The sequence below is a fragment of the Lentinus tigrinus genome (assembly GCF_003813185.1).
Source record: "Lentinus tigrinus ALCF2SS1-7 unplaced genomic scaffold L226scaffold_7, whole genome shotgun sequence".
Taxonomy (NCBI): domain Eukaryota; kingdom Fungi; phylum Basidiomycota; class Agaricomycetes; order Polyporales; family Polyporaceae; genus Lentinus; species Lentinus tigrinus.
Genome location: NW_027137916.1, coordinates 1,104,252 through 1,120,809, shown reverse-complemented (window position 1 = coordinate 1,120,809; position 16,558 = coordinate 1,104,252). Strand labels below are relative to the sequence as shown.

General features: G+C 56.2%; 5 protein-coding genes across 5 annotated transcripts; 1 reads left to right on the top strand and 4 right to left on the bottom strand.

The window, feature by feature from the left end:
* Positions 1-192: 192 nt before the first annotated feature.
* Positions 193-932, bottom strand: L226DRAFT_569386 (uncharacterized protein; the record flags this gene model as incomplete). Its single annotated transcript, XM_067684292.1, has 5 exons — positions 193-296; positions 358-525; positions 579-643; positions 699-843; positions 896-932. The coding sequence occupies 5 exons, from the start codon at positions 930-932 to the stop codon at positions 193-195; spliced, it is 519 nt and encodes a 172-aa protein (XP_067537759.1).
* A 1,298-nt stretch (positions 933-2,230) lies between these two features.
* Positions 2,231-3,394, bottom strand: L226DRAFT_361642 (uncharacterized protein). The gene is made up of 5 exons (XM_067674225.1): positions 3,086-3,394; positions 2,869-3,013; positions 2,742-2,809; positions 2,528-2,683; positions 2,231-2,445 (listed from the first exon to the last, which is right to left on the bottom strand). Exons 1-5 carry the CDS (start codon positions 3,120-3,122, stop codon positions 2,345-2,347), a joined length of 507 nt encoding a protein of 168 aa, XP_067537758.1. The 5' UTR covers positions 3,123-3,394; the 3' UTR covers positions 2,231-2,344.
* Positions 3,395-5,164: 1,770 nt separating this feature from the next.
* L226DRAFT_459773 (APC amino acid permease) lies at positions 5,165-7,867 on the bottom strand (the record flags this gene model as incomplete). Its single annotated transcript, XM_067675543.1, has 11 exons — positions 5,165-5,338; positions 5,402-5,945; positions 5,998-6,114; positions 6,171-6,210; positions 6,308-6,460; positions 6,511-6,583; positions 6,638-6,712; positions 6,764-6,917; positions 6,981-7,029; positions 7,533-7,665; positions 7,715-7,867. The coding sequence occupies 11 exons, from the start codon at positions 7,865-7,867 to the stop codon at positions 5,165-5,167; spliced, it is 1,665 nt and encodes a 554-aa protein (XP_067537757.1).
* Positions 7,868-10,607: 2,740 nt separating this feature from the next.
* L226DRAFT_569383 (MFS general substrate transporter) lies at positions 10,608-12,927 on the top strand (the record flags this gene model as incomplete). Its single annotated transcript, XM_067684291.1, has 11 exons — positions 10,608-10,806; positions 10,869-10,888; positions 10,947-10,957; positions 11,013-11,073; positions 11,131-11,407; positions 11,506-11,845; positions 11,908-12,044; positions 12,101-12,172; positions 12,232-12,263; positions 12,317-12,401; positions 12,458-12,927. 11 exons carry the CDS (start codon positions 10,608-10,610, stop codon positions 12,925-12,927), a joined length of 1,704 nt encoding a protein of 567 aa, XP_067537756.1.
* A 720-nt stretch (positions 12,928-13,647) lies between these two features.
* Positions 13,648-14,188, bottom strand: L226DRAFT_569382 (uncharacterized protein; the record flags this gene model as incomplete). Its single annotated transcript, XM_067684290.1, has 3 exons — positions 13,648-13,773; positions 13,826-13,865; positions 13,920-14,188. 3 exons carry the CDS (start codon positions 14,186-14,188, stop codon positions 13,648-13,650), a joined length of 435 nt encoding a protein of 144 aa, XP_067537755.1.
* Between the last annotated feature and the right edge of the window lie 2,370 nt (positions 14,189-16,558).

Genomic DNA, 16,558 nt, shown 5'->3' with positions numbered 1-16,558 from the left:
CGCTTGCGGCCCGTCGGCTTTGCTTCCGTGATTCCGTCTCCCTTCTGAAATACGTCTTCATCACTGCGGACAGTTCGCACTAGACGTATACCATCTTCGCACCACTGACGACAATAGCATGCGTGTTGAGGCGATCCTATTACATCCGCTCGTAGAGGCTTGGCATAGTTGGGTTGCCAGCTATCAACTCCCCTAGTATGCTTTCTCGCTATCTTTGACCGACTGCATCCAGACGGGACCCTGCCGGCTGGATCTCATAGCCGCGAAGACCAGTAGGGCGAGGAAGTAGATAAGTACTGCGCAGCCGGTCCGCGTCAGTGTAAATGCTCACGAATCCGGGAAGAGCGAGAGACGCACGGGCAACTGCCGCGAGGATGGCAAGTATCCCAATCGGCTGAGCATCGCGGCATATATTGACCAGGTCCGGACTGATGCTCAGTTCATCACAAGACTTGACGATCTTGGAGAAGTTGGCGTCCGCGAAAGTGAGTCCACCAGTGACGAAGAACAGGATCCACAGCACCGCTGTACACTGGCTTCAGTACGGCTACACGACAGATTGCAACAGGAGTACTCACAAAGCCAGATCAGTTCGAAGAGTATCACTGAGCTGGGACCGGCACCAAAACAATCTTTCATGAGCCTACATGAGCCGTCAGTGTCAGTCAGTCGTACGAGGGGTCCGCGTGTCTGCTCACATGAAGGGGATCGAAACGAGCGTCAAGACTCCGGAGGCCACACCAAAGTTTGAGTAGAGGGCAGAAGTGTGAGCAAGCTTCTGGAGTGCAGCGGTTGTCTGCGCAGACAGTGCCATCACGATCAAAGCAGCGATCATAACGAACGCTAGGGAAACAGTCAGCCTATGTGGACATCGCGGAGAGACCGTAGCACTCACCGAAAGTGCATAGTCGATAAATGAACATCAAAGACATGACGAAAGGAAGACGGCAAATTCGGGAGACAAACAACAAAAAAGCTCAGAGAGGACCAGCCAACGGAGAGATTCAGGACGGCTTGAGGAGTGGGGCACCAATATATAGCTTGCGAACTGTGCATACTGCCTCCCGGTCATCTGGGGCCGCGACCTGCGCGAACAAAAATTGCCATGGTTAACGACAGAAGTATATCTCTTGCGCAGTGCTTCCCTCGTGCCAAGAAAATAGCTACACTGGCCTGGTTGACAGACACGACCGGATGCAATGCCGCGTGTCCGCGAGCGGCGATGGGATGTCAAAAGTCGTGCTACGGCGTTGTCGGTACTGGAAGCACGGTCGAAGTTGCGATTATCAACATGTATTCGGTTTTGATGTCTTTAGTCCACCAAAGCGAGTATGAATGGAGGAAGCCGCCTGAGCGCAAGGACGCTGCGCCGGACTCGGACTCGGATCTGGAAGAGTTGAGTTAGATTCAGACCTCAACGGAACACTATCGAGGGGGACAGCATATCACATACGAGAACTTGAAGTAACAGTCTGACTCTTACCATCAGCTAGTGGATGAGGTTGTTAAAAACCGGGCAACGAGTCGCAGGCCAAGAGCTGAGCCGCAGCGAGTAGGTGCCAGTGCCATGGCATTTGTTGACGGGCGAGAACAAAGCCGTTTGCATGCTATTGGCCGGCATCACTTCGAAACGTTCGGAGTGTGAACTTCCCCTCTCGACGAGTAATCGGACTTCAGAGTCACTCAAACTCCGCGCACTGTTCCAGTAAGTAGTACTCCTTTCGTACTGATGTATCGTATCAATCAACTTCCCCTACGCCACGGTTCCAAAGCACTAGGCTCCTGAAAATGCGTTACGCGTAGCATTTACAATTAACATGAAGCCCCGCCAAGAGCGATCCTGATTGTAGCGAGCGTTGCACCGCTTGCAACATCTCGAGCCCACGATGTCCCTACTAGACGCATGTGGACATATAGCGCCCAAGTTTCGCATATACAACGCATCCTTCGCCTCTCCGCAGTAAGTCACTGCCGTCGTTCGAGATAGAAGAAGATAATTTACAACAATAGCTTAGCCACATGCAAGCAACAGCGCGGTGAGAAAACGAGCGAGAGCACAAAAGATCTAGAGTTCCAATCCACAAATACCACGATCCCACCAGGTTACCACCTGTCATTCAGCCTTCCGCGCGACGTGATGATGGTCAGAGTCGGGGTGCTTCGCTGTCTGTCACTCCGCGACCAGGCTGTCGACAGGCATCACGAATGCCCAGTTTCAGCAGCCCCAACGAACGTACATGAATGAGTGGCAGGTCCACGGGAGCGAGCGCAACGAATCAAGCCAACCACCCTGATCCCCTCTGTCACCCGCGGGCCCCGATCTACATCAAACGACACACAAGCTTTAGTGCTTCTTGCCGGGCAGCGGGAAAGACGTCCAGATGGGCTTGCCGCCCGCAGCGGCGGACGTCGCAGCGAAGCCGAGCGCGGCAGAGTACACCATCACTGTGGGACGTGCGACAGAAGGAGATGTACGCAGTCAGCGGAACCGCCTCTCAGATAGCGCAGGTGACATGAGGGTGCTTACGGATGGCGGCGGACGCGAACGCGAACTGGACGAGGGTGTTGGCGTCCTGGCAGAGTCCAAACAAGGCTGTGCTGGTCGCGCTGCAGTCCTTGAACATGGAGCCCGTGATACCCATCGCCTTGACACCAGCGACGATCCATACAATGGAAAGACCAACTGGGAGAGACGTCGTCGGGATAAGCTACAAGACGGACATGGGCCAAAAGAAACGCACTGTTCCAAACAAGTTCGAAGAGCACCGTGGCGCTGTACGAACGCTCCTGGGCCATGTCATAGAGCAGACTGATAGAGCGTACAAAGTATGAAAGCGGATTCGGGGGAGCAGCAACTGGCGGACTCACATCATGGGTAAAGAAAGGATGGTCGCGACTCCGGCACCAACACCAATGTGGGCATACGTTATGTCTGCAGTCAACACCCCGACGGACTGGTTGATAGTGAGCGAGCCCATAGCATGAGCGATAATGGCGGTGATGGTAGCCAGCGCTGCGAGCGTCCTCCGTCAGTTCCCTCATACCCCACTATTCCAAAGAGCCAGCTAAGCAGAAAGAGACTCACTCAACGCCGTCTCACGGAAGTAAATGAGCCACTTCATGTTGCGCAGACCGGTACGCAGGTACGAAAGTTCAAAGGACTGTTTGAAACGAGGCGACGAAACTGCACGAAAGGGACCAGCCAGCAAATGGAAACACAAGCCACAGCGGCAGCAGCCTTATATACTCGATCTCACGCATCACCATCGTGCTGCCATAACCGATCATGCGGAAGCTCTAGATTACGCTGCTGGAAGCGTCCGGACTCCGCCTCCGCAGCGACAGCGTTGGCGATCTGACAACAAACCGTCAGCGCTTGTCCGCGCGACGGCCACCGGTAAAAATATCCTGCCGTGGCTACCATCCGCCCGTCACTCAGAACGCATCCCGCTGTCGGACGACTGACTTCCTCAATCTGCGGGATCCGGCAAGAACGAATGCGGGGGTGAAAGTATCTAGTTCAGCCAGAGGGCCCCGAGGAAGAGAGCTTCAGGGACCTGACGATCAAGACGATTTAGATCGTCATATCGTCCGGCAAGCCGACAGTAACTCATACCCGGCCGTTTCCATGACGACACCGTAGGGCGTGGACTGCCGTGGGGTATAAATGTCCTCCTACTGTTCGCCGTCTCGCGCGCATGTCGGTGTCCCCATTGCCAACACAGCTCAAACATACATAGCTCACACAGCAAGGAGTCGGCGCGACAGCCATGCTACTGGCAGACATCCGTCACACCACGCCTGCCACCTGCCATACACCCTCAGACACTCCCGAGTCTCTACAGCAGGAACTCACCTTGTTCATTCTGCGGCACCGGCTTTACGAGAGCTCCTTTTGTCCAAGCTGCCAACCGGCCTGCTTGTCTCGAGTTGCTTGGGAACGGGAATAATTCCCATGGGCCATGGTGCGACGATCGCAGCTCGCCACTACAAATTCCTGGATAACATCTGCGCCTGATCGAACGAGGGCTATCCGTCGATGGCTGATCGAGGAGCTTTGTGCCTTGCCTTGAGGCTTGTTGAGGCTGAGACTCGAGAATCGAGTAACGTTCTCTAGGCTCAGGCTGAAACCGTAGAGGACCCGTGCTGAGCGCAATCGTATCGAGCAGGTGGGGGTGAGTAAGAAAGCTCGGTGACGTACGAGCGCCTGCAGTGGCGCGAACGCGCAGCGACAGATGTGGTTTATTTTGGGTTCATACACCAACGCAGAAGATGAACAATGGATCTTACACCGGACGCGGGACAAACATGACGACATGGTGCGATCCTTCATTTCCGCCAACTTGAAACATTCAAGAACACGAGCACTCGCGACCTTGTGCGCATTGCAGCAGTGATGCAAGACGAGGACCAGGCCGCAATCAGCGTTATGCCCTGCGGTAGGCAGTGTGGTCGATGATGAATACGTCAATCATGATGCATTCAACAATTTGAACTGAGCGGGTGCGATTATGCATGTCATGCCGGAGTACTGAAGACGAGGAAGTGATCGCAGTGATGACAGTGCAGAAAAGTGAGGCTCGCGATAGCCTCGCAAAACCCACGTACCGCCAGCATCCCAGGACGAGACCAAAGAGGCTGCACCCAAGTCGAGGTCACGATACGATGCCACGATTAACGATTACAGCTACACAGCACGTACAAGCGCGAACACAGCAACCTAAACAATATAACCAATCAGTCTACAACATTGGAGCAAGCATCGTACTTTTGGTTCTTTGGTATGTGTCTCGCCGAGGTTTCCGTCTGTCTAGCTTGTTCGATGGTCCGTGAATCCAAGCATGTAGCTATAGCAAGTGCGACGTGTAACCCATTAGCTGCGCGAGACCGCATCCGCGTCGTGAGTCCGGAGGTCGTAGTAGATCGTGAGGGTCCTGATGAGAGGAATCGTGCGTCGTCGTCGAGGGTGCTCCATGCAGACTCCACACCGCCACCGGCGCCACTACTACTAGGCAGTTGGGGGGACGCGAGGGAGGCAGGCAGCACGTGGAGGAACGGGAAGAGCGCACGGGGGTATCGGTGTCACTGGCGAGCGCGCGACAGGGGAGCGGGGGTGGGGGCACTGTCGCGCACGAAGGCTGTTGAAGCCGAACGCAGGACGCGTTCATACAACCTGAACTACTTCTGCCTTCTCGTCATACTGGGGTGGGGCAACAAGGGCATCGTCTGGGTTCTCCGGCTTTACATCCGTGCGGTTCGACTGCGGGCCTTTGTAATGTCTCCGGCCGCCGACGGCGTACCAGACGAGGGAGAGGAGGATGACGCCGCCGGTGATGGGCTGGAGGTGCGGCGCAACGATCAGATATACCGCGATACAGAGAAGCTGGATGATTCCACTCACCGCAGCGTAGTTCATTGTGATGCCCGTGACAGGGAGGGTCGTCGGCAACGCGAAGATGATACAAACGAACAGCGTCCACAGGATGCAGTTCACGTTCGCGATCCACCCGATGATTCCGTCGCCCATGTAGAAGGGCCCGGGCACGAAATTGACCTCGGGGTGGTTCCTGTAGTACCTCCTGCAGAAGATCGGGATGATGTACGACAGGTCGAGCGCCATCGCCGTCATCGCGAAGATCGCATTCAGCGCGACCGGGCTCGCGAGGTCAAGCAACCCGGGCACGATGCCGATCAGGGTCACGAACCAGATCGCGCGGAGCGGCGTCTGTGTCCATGAGCTGTTGTATCCGAAGAAACCACGGTCCGGCAGACCCTTGTCGCGGCTGAATGCGTAGACCGTGCGCGAGGCAGCCTGGAGGGCGGTTTGGCAGACGAAGAACGCAGTCAGGCAGACGAAGGCCCAGATGAATAAGGCACCGGGCTTGCCCATGCGTAGGACCATGATGTCGAGGAAAGCCGAGCCAGACGCACCCGGAAGGTTCTCCCTGAGGATGCCGTCAGCGATTGTCATCAATGAACCGAGAGTTATGGACGTACAGCGGCCCTGAGCAGAGGACGAGGACGATGTTCAGGAGCCAACCCAAGACACCTGTGCCGATGACAGCAATGAAGATGGCCGAAGGGGCTGCATACGCTGCGCGCTTCACTTCCTCGCTGCAATGAGCGTTTTAAGTGCGAGTACGGACGCAAACAAGCTGAACTCTACTTACGAGATGTGGGCTGTAGCATCGTAGTCCTGAGAGCGACTCACTGAGCACTTCGAACACCAAAACCATTCACATGTATCGACTTACCGTCATCTGCAAAAATACGTCAGCTCACTGTAGGATCAAAGTGACCGAGAGACTTACCGTCCACTGCACACTCAACAAGCCGAAGAGGAACGCAATTCCATCGTTCCATCCGCCAGTGTTGTTCACGAAACCTTGGCTGCCAAAGACATACCCTGCAGGGTGCATCTCACTACGAGGGGTAGTGGCCAGGAGCACAATTATGATAACTGCAGTGCACGTGAGACACGGATGCAGTACAAGCAAGAGAGTTACGCACTGATAGTCGCTCCAAGGTTAATGAACACGAAGCCGGACGTCAGCCGGGCCAGTGAACGCGTAGCCAAACAGTTCTGCGGGCCGTATCAGAGAAGGCCCGGTCATCAAGCGCTTCTGATTGAACTCACGAGGATACCGTGGAGAACGAGAAGACCTGCGAAGAGGCCAACGCTCTTCCCAGCAGTGACCTGGTAATCGTCACCCTGCAAGTCTGTCAGTACGCGGCGCTGGTGCTGAAAGCGATGAGTACTGACCCTACCGACAACGACAGCAGCCCAGATCATGTTCGCCAAGCCAAACTCGGTGGACGACAGGCCAACAATCTGTCCAAGGATGTTCAGCCACCCCACCACCCAGCCGACGATAGCACGCTGCTTGCGTGGGACCAACTGCGCAGACGCGGTGTACCTGGGGGAGTTCTCGTTATCAGCGCGTCTGCACATGATCCGATGCATTGACAGTTGAACTCACAGGCCGCCACATGTCGGGAATGCGCTGACGATCTCGGCAATACTAGCACCTAAGAATCGGTCAGTTCATCATGCACGAAGGAGACGTGTGTATGATAGGTCTTGGAGCTCTTCCGGCTAAATGAGCGCAATGAGCATATTACACCGCCGAGCCGTAGGACGTGAACCCGTTCTGAGATGGGTATTTGGGCATAACAAGAAGATGTCTTGCCGATGTCACATGAGCGGCCAGGCGCGGCTCTTTGTTGGAGCTGTATAGAGGCGCGTACTACTTCCGGTAGGAAGCATACCAGACGGTTTCAACGGCGCTCTGCCCCGTCTCTTATGAGCGGAATACAACACGGTCTACAACCGCTGGCTTCTTTTGCGTGACTTCTGCTACAGATAAGCCACTGCTTGCCAGGGAACAGAAGCCACCCCCATCGGGTACGCTGGCTCGCGTGATGACTGCGCCGTCCGGATGAGGAGCGGGGGTGAGAGTTATGTCACTCCGACGCGCCCGGAGGGATGAGCTCCGACGGCGGTGAACACGACATGAGAATGAGATACGCACCGAGGGTGAAGCACATCACCGCCCCAAGGATCCAGCACCATGTTACGGAGGCGGGACCTCCAAGAGTCAACGGTGTGTTGAAGGTCGTCGCGATACTTGAGCAGAGGCCCATGATGCTGAACGCGAAGCTGATCTTGGGGACTGTCAGTTGGCACCTGGGGCATAGAACGAAGAGTTCGTACCGTAGCGACGTTGGAGAACTCGCGCTTGAAGGAGGGGACATAGCCGATTTCGAGGAGCTTGTTGTCGTCGGCGGACGAGCTGTCGCTGCCGCTGCCGCTGGCGACAGAACGGGTGTCGGCCTGAGCGTCCTTCTTCTCCTGTGCTGGGGGCATGATGGCGGTCGTAAGGAAAGGTGGAAGGGAGGGCGCGAGCAGATAACGTTCGCGCTGTGGAGGTGATGGAAGGGGACCCTTGCAAGAGAGTCGCGTGCCAAGCGAGCTAAATTGTGGCCAGAGATCTGAGGCGCCCGCGAGCATATCGCCCGTCACGATCTCGCCGCCATCGTCCGCCCTGAGCTCGCCGGAGCCCCGCGTCGGCCTGGTGTCGGCGGGCGTCGGCCAAGGAATCGTGCCGGAATGCGAGGTCGACGAGCGAGCGCGGCGCGGGCAGATCATTCTCCCCCGACTCAAAAACGCGTCGCGATCGTGTCGCGTCCAATCACAGCGCACGTGCGTCGCGTCCTGTCTCTTGGCCCCCCGGACTCTCCCCCATAAGGCAATATGCCGACCGTGCCTGCCGAGCCTTGTGATTATCGCAGCCGCGTGGACTTGGAGTCCAGGACAACACCGTCCTTGATCCAAGCCGGGCCCGTTCAGCTGCCTTGATTTCGTGCGGCATGTACTTGACTGATTTTGCTTCACATCTTGAAACTGATTTGGGGAAGATCACCTAGAACGAGGTTAGTATCATGCAACAACGCAACTTCCATGCACTCTTGTTGAGTCGTTCAGCGAGAGTCTAGAGTCCGATTTCTGCGTATGTACTGCTCGCCATTGATCAGGATACTCAATTCACTAATTACCAGCTCCTATCAACTATCTTTGTCACCACAGGGCATTGATGATGCTAGGAGAGCGATCAGCCACCAGGAACGTCTCGTCGTTGACCTGACGTGGACTTCGAGCTATAACCCCTACTTCGCGCCGTCGAGATCTAGCGGTAAGACTTGGTATGAGTGGCGCTCACCATGACAGAGCACGCGCAAAGGATGGACTTCAAACACTGCGCCAGATATCCCCACTCATCGTTTCGACTCCGGGGACAATGTCCCTTTCACGGTCCAGAGTTAAGCGATAAGTCAGCTTGGACAAGATCTATACCACAGACAACTGATGATCACAGGTCCCTTTGGGATTAACGACCGCCCTCTACGGAGACAAACCACGGCTCAGCAATAATGCATGAGCACTGAGGACCGACACTACATCGATCGTCCTGTGCGCAGCACACATGCTCAGCCGTCGGACATGAATACTCAAAAGTACGCACCCCGTAGTGGGAGCATCGTCGTACCTGAGGGAGCTTCCTGGCTGACCTCAACCCTTTACCTCGCGGTCTTGATTTTGTTGTGTCGCGGCGACGATGGCTGAGAGGCTTCATCTTGTCGTGACGGTGAGGGCTATGGCGACCACTGGATAAGCATGCCAGCGACCAGCTCAGATCCCGTCGTTGGTCTATCGGTAGGGTGGTCTGTCCATAATCTTCTGTGGATGAGAACGCGGTATGTAAAGAGTGGCGTGATTCATATGGTCGCGCTGACATATCCTACTCCAGGTCACCGGAAGACAGGCGTCCCGGCAGCGCCGTTCGTCGTCTTCTCACTCGGCGTGCAGCTCTCGTGGCCCAAAGAGCGCTCCCATTACCGTAATACGGATCGGCAGACGTTCTTCCCTTCAAGATTTGAACGCTACGCGTCTGATCAGGCCCGCTCTCCCTCCGACACCATCAGTACAGGACGACAAGCTCCCATGCTGGTTCACCGCATGCTCCACCTCGCAAGACATGTTCCGGCTAGTTACCCAAGGTGGCTGTACCACACCACGGGGCAAGATCCTTCCTGCGACGACAGAAGGGGTCATTCGGCATGCTGCGCATCCTACCAGGTTGGCCCTTCTCCAGAACACATTCCTTGAACCCCCGACATCAAGGCCTGCGGCGAGTAGCACGTCAGTCGTCGCTGTATGCCATAGTCTAGTACGTTCATAATTGCATCTATACTTCACTCCAATGTACCCCTCACGCACCTTCGGCACCGACAGGTCCTGCACTGTCTATAGACGTCAAGTAACAAGCGTGCGGGACTGAATGTCTTCGTTCTCATCCTCGCCAGGGACTGAGAGTGCGGCTGGAATCGAATTCGACGTCTATCACTGCCCTGGGCATTCATGACGCTGAAGGCGCCCTTCTGTGAATGTTTGGTCGCCTTCCCTTCGGAGTCTTCGGGCACGCTGCAGCAAGAAGTGCCGATCTAGACCATATTCAGCAAGGGCCAAAGCCACGAACAACATCGTGCGTCGCAGATCCTGTTCACACATCGCGTTCCTAATCCTCCTCAATTTCCTATGGCAGCTGCGGCGGCATACAGAATTAGATTTCGACGGGAAGCCGTCTCCCTCGTTATCAGATAACATGTTATCTGATAAGATGAGAGGCGTGTAACCTCACTTATTCTACGAAGCCTCCACTAAGCACCGTCCAGGCACCGGGTAGAGGACATTCCGCCAAGGACACGACACGCACCATCGTGCAACCCGTGGCATCCCATTACGGCCGCCCGGCATCCCTGAAGAGGGCCACAGGCGCGAACGAGCCCTTAAGTCCACCCGCTAGGCGTGTGCTCCTCTCGTGCTGACAGCTCCCACGTACAACACACGAGCGAACATGTGCGGCGGATTCTCTCACAGTGCACGCCCGCACGTCCGGATGCGAACGAGCTGTCCCACCCGCGCTATCTGATAAGATGAGCGGGACGCGGCTCGGGAGAGGACGAGCCTGTGCCGTCCCCTGCCCCCTTCCGCTTAGGCCGTCCCCGCTTAACCTTACTTCGTCCAAGAAAAGTAGAAGCCGCTTGGGATGTCTCTGCAGCGCGAGCTCAGCGTCGAGAAGCCTCCCATCGAGGAGAAGGCCTCCGTCGACGTGCATGACAGCAGCTCCAGCCAGGGCGATACGGAGCAAGCTGCGTTGGCCTATGCCGCGCAAAAGGCTGCCCCAAAGGCGAAGCTGCCCTATGCCTGGCAGCTGGTCATGATCGTGTTGACGTGCCTTTGTACCTGTGCGTCCGTTCACTATTCTCGTGTGTGTCGCGAGCTTATGCAACCGCTATTGAACTCGCAGTTGGGAACCACTGGTCGAATGTGAGTAGCCCTATGTTCAGACCGTCTGCGACTGTGGCTAATGTCATGCTGCCATCAGGGTCTCATTGTGTCAGTATCACCGTCTGGAGCTAGATTACTGCATCTAACACCCAACCCTCCCTAGCTCGTTGAAGACAACCATCATCAAGGAGACTCACATCAACAACTCCCAGTTTGCCACTCTGGTACACCTCGTCTCTCATGTGCCTTCAAAGCGCGCTGACAAGAGCATACCCATATAGGTGGCAGTCACGAACCTCGTCAACACGTTCCTGTGCATCGGCCTCGGCTTCTACATCGACAAATTCGGCGGCTCGATCATGTCCGTCATCCTCGCAGGCTTCCACCTCTCCGGAGCGATCGTCATGTCCGGCGCCGCGACAAACCATCTTAACAGCTACCCGCTCCTCATCGTCGGCAAGGTCCTCGCCGCCATCGGAGACGGCTCGCTCGACAACGCACAGCACCGGATCTTCTCAACGTACTTCGCGCCCGGGAAGGGCTTCGCGTTCTCCATCGGTGCGTTCCCTCTCTCCTACCGCCGTTGCATTTGCATCTCTACCCTCATCCCACAAGCGCGTCGTACCCCTTGCTGACGCATTTCCATCGCCCGCCAGGCGCGATCTGGTGCGTGGCGAACCTCGCGCAGTTTACAGGCCAGTCAACGGCGAACGTGATCACCCAGAACCTCGGCTCGTACGCTTGGGCGTTGTGGATCAGCTCCGTCATCGCGTTGTTCTCCTTCATCTGCGCGCTCGTCGTCTTCTTCCTCGACCGCTACCTCCGCTCGCGGTATAACGTGACCGACCAGACGAGCGGCCTCAGGCACACCGGGAACACCAAGCGCGGCAAATTCGACATCCGCGCGATCAAGCACCTCCCGATGACCTTCTGGCTCGTCGTGCTATTTGCGATCTTCGAGAATGCGGGTGTGCAGTCGTTTGTGTCCATCTCGACGTACGTATCGCGTGGATGCACCTTGTTGGTCGGAGTTCGGTATTGATACGCGTCTCACACAGGCAATTCGCCCAGCAACGTCTCCAGAAGGGTGCAGTCATCGGCGGCTGGGTCTCCAGTTTCTACCTGCTCCTCCCTGCTGGTTTGACGCCGTTCCTGGGCATCTACATTGATGTCTTCGGGCAACGCATTGGCTTCCGTAAGTCTCACACCTGCCCTCGCTGCTTGCGATACTGACTAGGGATTCGTTCCCAGTCTTCATGTCCGGCCTTACGTTCCTTGTGTCTATGCTGCTCCTCAAGTTCTCGCACTCAGTTCCGACTTTCAGTATGTTTCTGCACGGCCACTTCACGTCCATTATGCTCACCACGCGTTCCTCTGCACAGTTGCTGCATACGTCTTCTATGCGCTCTCTCAGGTGCGTCTTCCCAATTTTGCAACAGGTCCACAGTGTTTACTAACACTCTGTAGTCGGTCACCCCCGCACCTCAAGTCGAGATCATCCGCAGCATCATCCCGGACCCTCAATACTTCGCAACCGGCTTCGCCATCAAGAGTGCGCACCACCCTACCTGATCATTGCTCGCCATCGGCAGCTAACGATATCCACAGAGTCCGTCGTGCAAGCCTCCATCGTCATCATCACCACCGCAGCCGGCCGGCTCCAAGACCTCTCTCCCACCGACTCGCTCGACCCCGCGGTGACGCTCTGGCTCGTCTACGCCTTCCTCTCCGTCGCGGTCTCGGGCTTCATGCTCGCCATGTCCTACTTGGCCCCGAACACCCTCCCCGCCGCGCGCCTCTCCCAGATCGCCCCGCGCGACATGCCCGAGGAGATCGACAAGCTCGCGCGCGCGCAGGGCCTCGTCGTGCGCAAGCCCGACCCCGCCGACGAGGACGCGGTGAGCGAGACGAAGGTCAAGGAGAAGCTGCTCAAGTCGCCGAGGACGCGCGGCGGGCTGCTCTCGTGGGGGTACCTCATCGTCGCGCTCGGGATTATCTTCATTGGGTGGATCATGTTTGGCTTGGGCGTCGGTTGGGGTGTGCATGGCAGTGTTGTTGCGGGCACCGTGGGCGAGTGAACGGCCCGGGTCGTGCGGGATTCCGTTTCACGATAGCATGTCTTCACGGGAAGTTTATGTACTTCGATGTCTTCTATCACTCTTCGCGTGATCATGAGTGCACAATCCACCACGATCGCCACACTTCAAAGAGCCACATTCGAGCTGAGCTTCAACCGTATTCTTCGATATTTACTTTCATTACATGATCAGCATCAAAACTGCAAATTACTACACAGGACACTATACTAGTGCTAGAACTCTATCGGACGTCGGACTTCTACGCGAATGACTTACCAGCAAAGTACATGATGAGAAGAAGCAAAGATGCACTCACCAATACTGCCTACCAAGAACGTATGATAGGTGGACGCTGCGAGACAAATGTTAGCATCGGCTGATTGCTCTAACAGTCCGAGAGAAGACTCACTACCGGGAGGCTCAGCCTTGCAATGCGTCGTGCACGCTCCGCGCAATCCGAGTCACCCGTCCCTGACAGATGACTTCACCGGAAAGGCGTTGGCTCCCTGTCTCTGCCCTTCGTACGCGATGATGCGCGGTACTACTTACGGCATCAACAGGAGCCTGAGCGTGACACGACGCGAACGTCGGATGCCACCAGGTGGGCTTACACACGACGGATCGGCTGGAGCAGGACGCATCGAGCGTACTATATGGCGATGGAGATTAGTCACAGCGATGGCGAGGTACACGGGAGGTGAGGGATGAATCACGTACATCCTAAAGAGTCCAGCAATGCCGAGGGCGATCCCAGCGATGGGGTAGTGTGGTGGTATCGCGCGGGTCGCGACCAGGTCGGAGACCGTCGACGTCCAAGAGGCTCTCTAAGGCGTCGAAGGCTCGACTCTGCGCCACAACAGTCAGCAAGACGTCGAGAGCATGAGATGGCGAAGCATACCTGGCGAGTAATCGTTGGGACGCTTTCCGCTGAATAAACCCTATTGGACGGCTCTCAGTGACGGGGAGGAGCCATGAGCAACTTAGGGACATACAGCATCGAGACAAAGCGTCCGCCACAGCCCGTCCGGGAGAGTGGGCTAGTGAAAGACGTCGTCACCCTCAAGCGCACCCAGACGATGGGCAGCTTGTACTGCGCGAACGGGGCAGTGTCCGGTACAGCTCCAGGACAGAGGACCTGAGACTGAGGGGAGAGGACGTCGTGGTTCTGGGGAGAGAGGATGTGGGCTGACGCAGGGGCTTTATACTCTGCAGATTGACGGGCTCGGCGGCTTTCGGCATCGCCGCTCGCCGCTATCTTCATCTCGCCACAAAGGGTCGTCCGTTTTCGGTTCCTAGGAGGCTTTCCATCTGAGCTTCTCGCGAATGGAATGATGCCTAGTACTCGGGCGGCGATGGCGATATGTTTTGTTTGCCTCAGAAGGCAAGAGCGCCGGAGAGATGAATCGATAAGGACGCACAGGACTAGTACAGCCCTGTTATGTCCAAGATAAGGATGCACATGATAGCTATACGAATCAGCAAGTATGATCTTCGAGGGAAACAGGAGCGAGAGGACGCGCGGCGCTTCGTCATTACAGGGACTTGAAGGATCTAGTATGATCCACGAGTCAGGCAAGCACCCCATCTGCCAAGCGCAGATTGAGGCAGTGGGCATCGTGATTGAGAGCTGGTGACGCGCAGAGCACAGACGTACGAGGCAAAACGCTAACGCGAGGCGGCGCCTGCGAGCGCCTGCACAGGCAAGGAGCTGCAGCCACAGGAACAAATAGAGACAAACTCGTCCATGCCCAAGCGCCTGGGATAGCTTGTTCGCTGCGGCACTCATTTTCGACTCGCGATCGCTCCAGGACATGCGCTACGACATGGCGGGTGAGGATGTTTCCTGTTGCGATTTCGCATAACGGAGCAAGACCTTCCAATTGAGGCCAAGCCTCGCCATTTCATCATGCAATTCCCGACACGTCCACTGTTGGCACAATGGCACTTTCGAAACGTGTCCATGATGTCTGAGTATCACTCGCACTTCTCGAGCTGCAACGTTATATCTTGCTTGCTATTGTTACAGCTGCACTGAGCTACTAGTCGCACACGCACAAGTCTGCCACGAGGCGTTCGACCTCAGCATTCCTCCCGGTCTGCTCCTCCCATCAGCACGAGTAGCAGAAGAGCCCAGGTGAGGGTGGGGCTGTGAGGACAATGGGACGGCCGAGGCGCAGCCATTGAGCGCGTCTATGTCGGAATTTGAAAGCGCTTTGTCCCCACGAGGTCCCCAACCACCGAGCGCTTTGTCCTCCTGCCCCGCGCCTATAAAGGACCTCGCTTGTCCGCCCTCCCTCTTTCTCCCCGACCACCACCACCTCCCACCACCACCTCTCCCCTGCCTCTGTCTTTTTAAGCCGACTCACCCGTCAGGCCTCACGCCCGCCACGATACCTTGTACGCCGTCGACCTCCAGCATCTGGAACTTTGTGGTTAGGCTTCGCCATCTCCGCCGCCTCCGTCAACGTCGACAACAACGACCGTCCATGTCCATCGGTGTGCACTTGAACTCTCTTATTTATTGCTGACACGCCTCTACGCCGCCTGCCCGGTACCGACGCCGCTCATATCGCAACCACCACCATCGCCAACGCCGTCCGCAAGCGCAACCACCGCCTTCGCCGACGTCTTTGCCGAGACTGTCGCCGGCTCAGGTATGTCTAGTTGCTCATGCGCCCTGTCTGCTTTCTCACTCATGCGTCTCTCCTGCATGCCAGTCGGCACGTAGCGTACAACGTCGACGCCTTCATCGCAACCACCGGTCGAAGCGCCCGCACAACCACCTCCGCCACCGCCATCCTTGATCTCATCATGAATACCTCCACCCCTGCCGGTGTGTTATAATATTCACGTACGTTGCGTTGACCGCTCGGCTAGAAGTATCCCTCGTCTTCCTCCCAACTATGGCCCAGAACAACGCCACAGCCTCCGCAACCACTCACCATATGTATGTCATCTTCCCTCAACTCTCGACTTGCCCACCGTAGCTCATCACCGCCATCAGGTCACATGTGTGTGCTCGCCACCTAGTTCCCATTGTTGAAGCCTTTCTTGTAGCAATGATGCGTGTCAAGTTCGAAGTTGGCGGCATGGTAGGTAAGCGCCTCCATCCTACCGTCATCATCGTGGATGCTCACACTTCGTCAGAACATACAAGAAGGACAAGAAATTATTACCGGCATGCCGGCATGTCAAAGAGACTGACAAAGAAGACCTGCTAGCAAATTCAACATGCAGGCTCAACGTAATACGTGCTCGATCACTGACTTTATGAGAAGCATCCGCAACTTGGTAATACCCTTTGGAATAAAATCCGGTCGAGGAAGTGCAACCGCTGCGTCGTGAGTGAACGGCGGCGTCGCATGAGAAGACGTGGTATATCCTGCCATCTACTATGTCTCGGCACGGTTCCTGACAACATGCAGATATGGAACAGCAAGCATGACAACAAAAGTATATGTGAGCACGATCTCCGAGTCACTGGGTATGAATCTGAGTGGGCAACTGACCATCGTCGATGATAGTTCATGGCTCACGCCACTCAGCAACATCGACGTTCGTGGCAAACCACGACGTCGAACATACAAGCTCTCAGCGTCAGCACGACCGTTCACCAGACGACAAGTTCCGC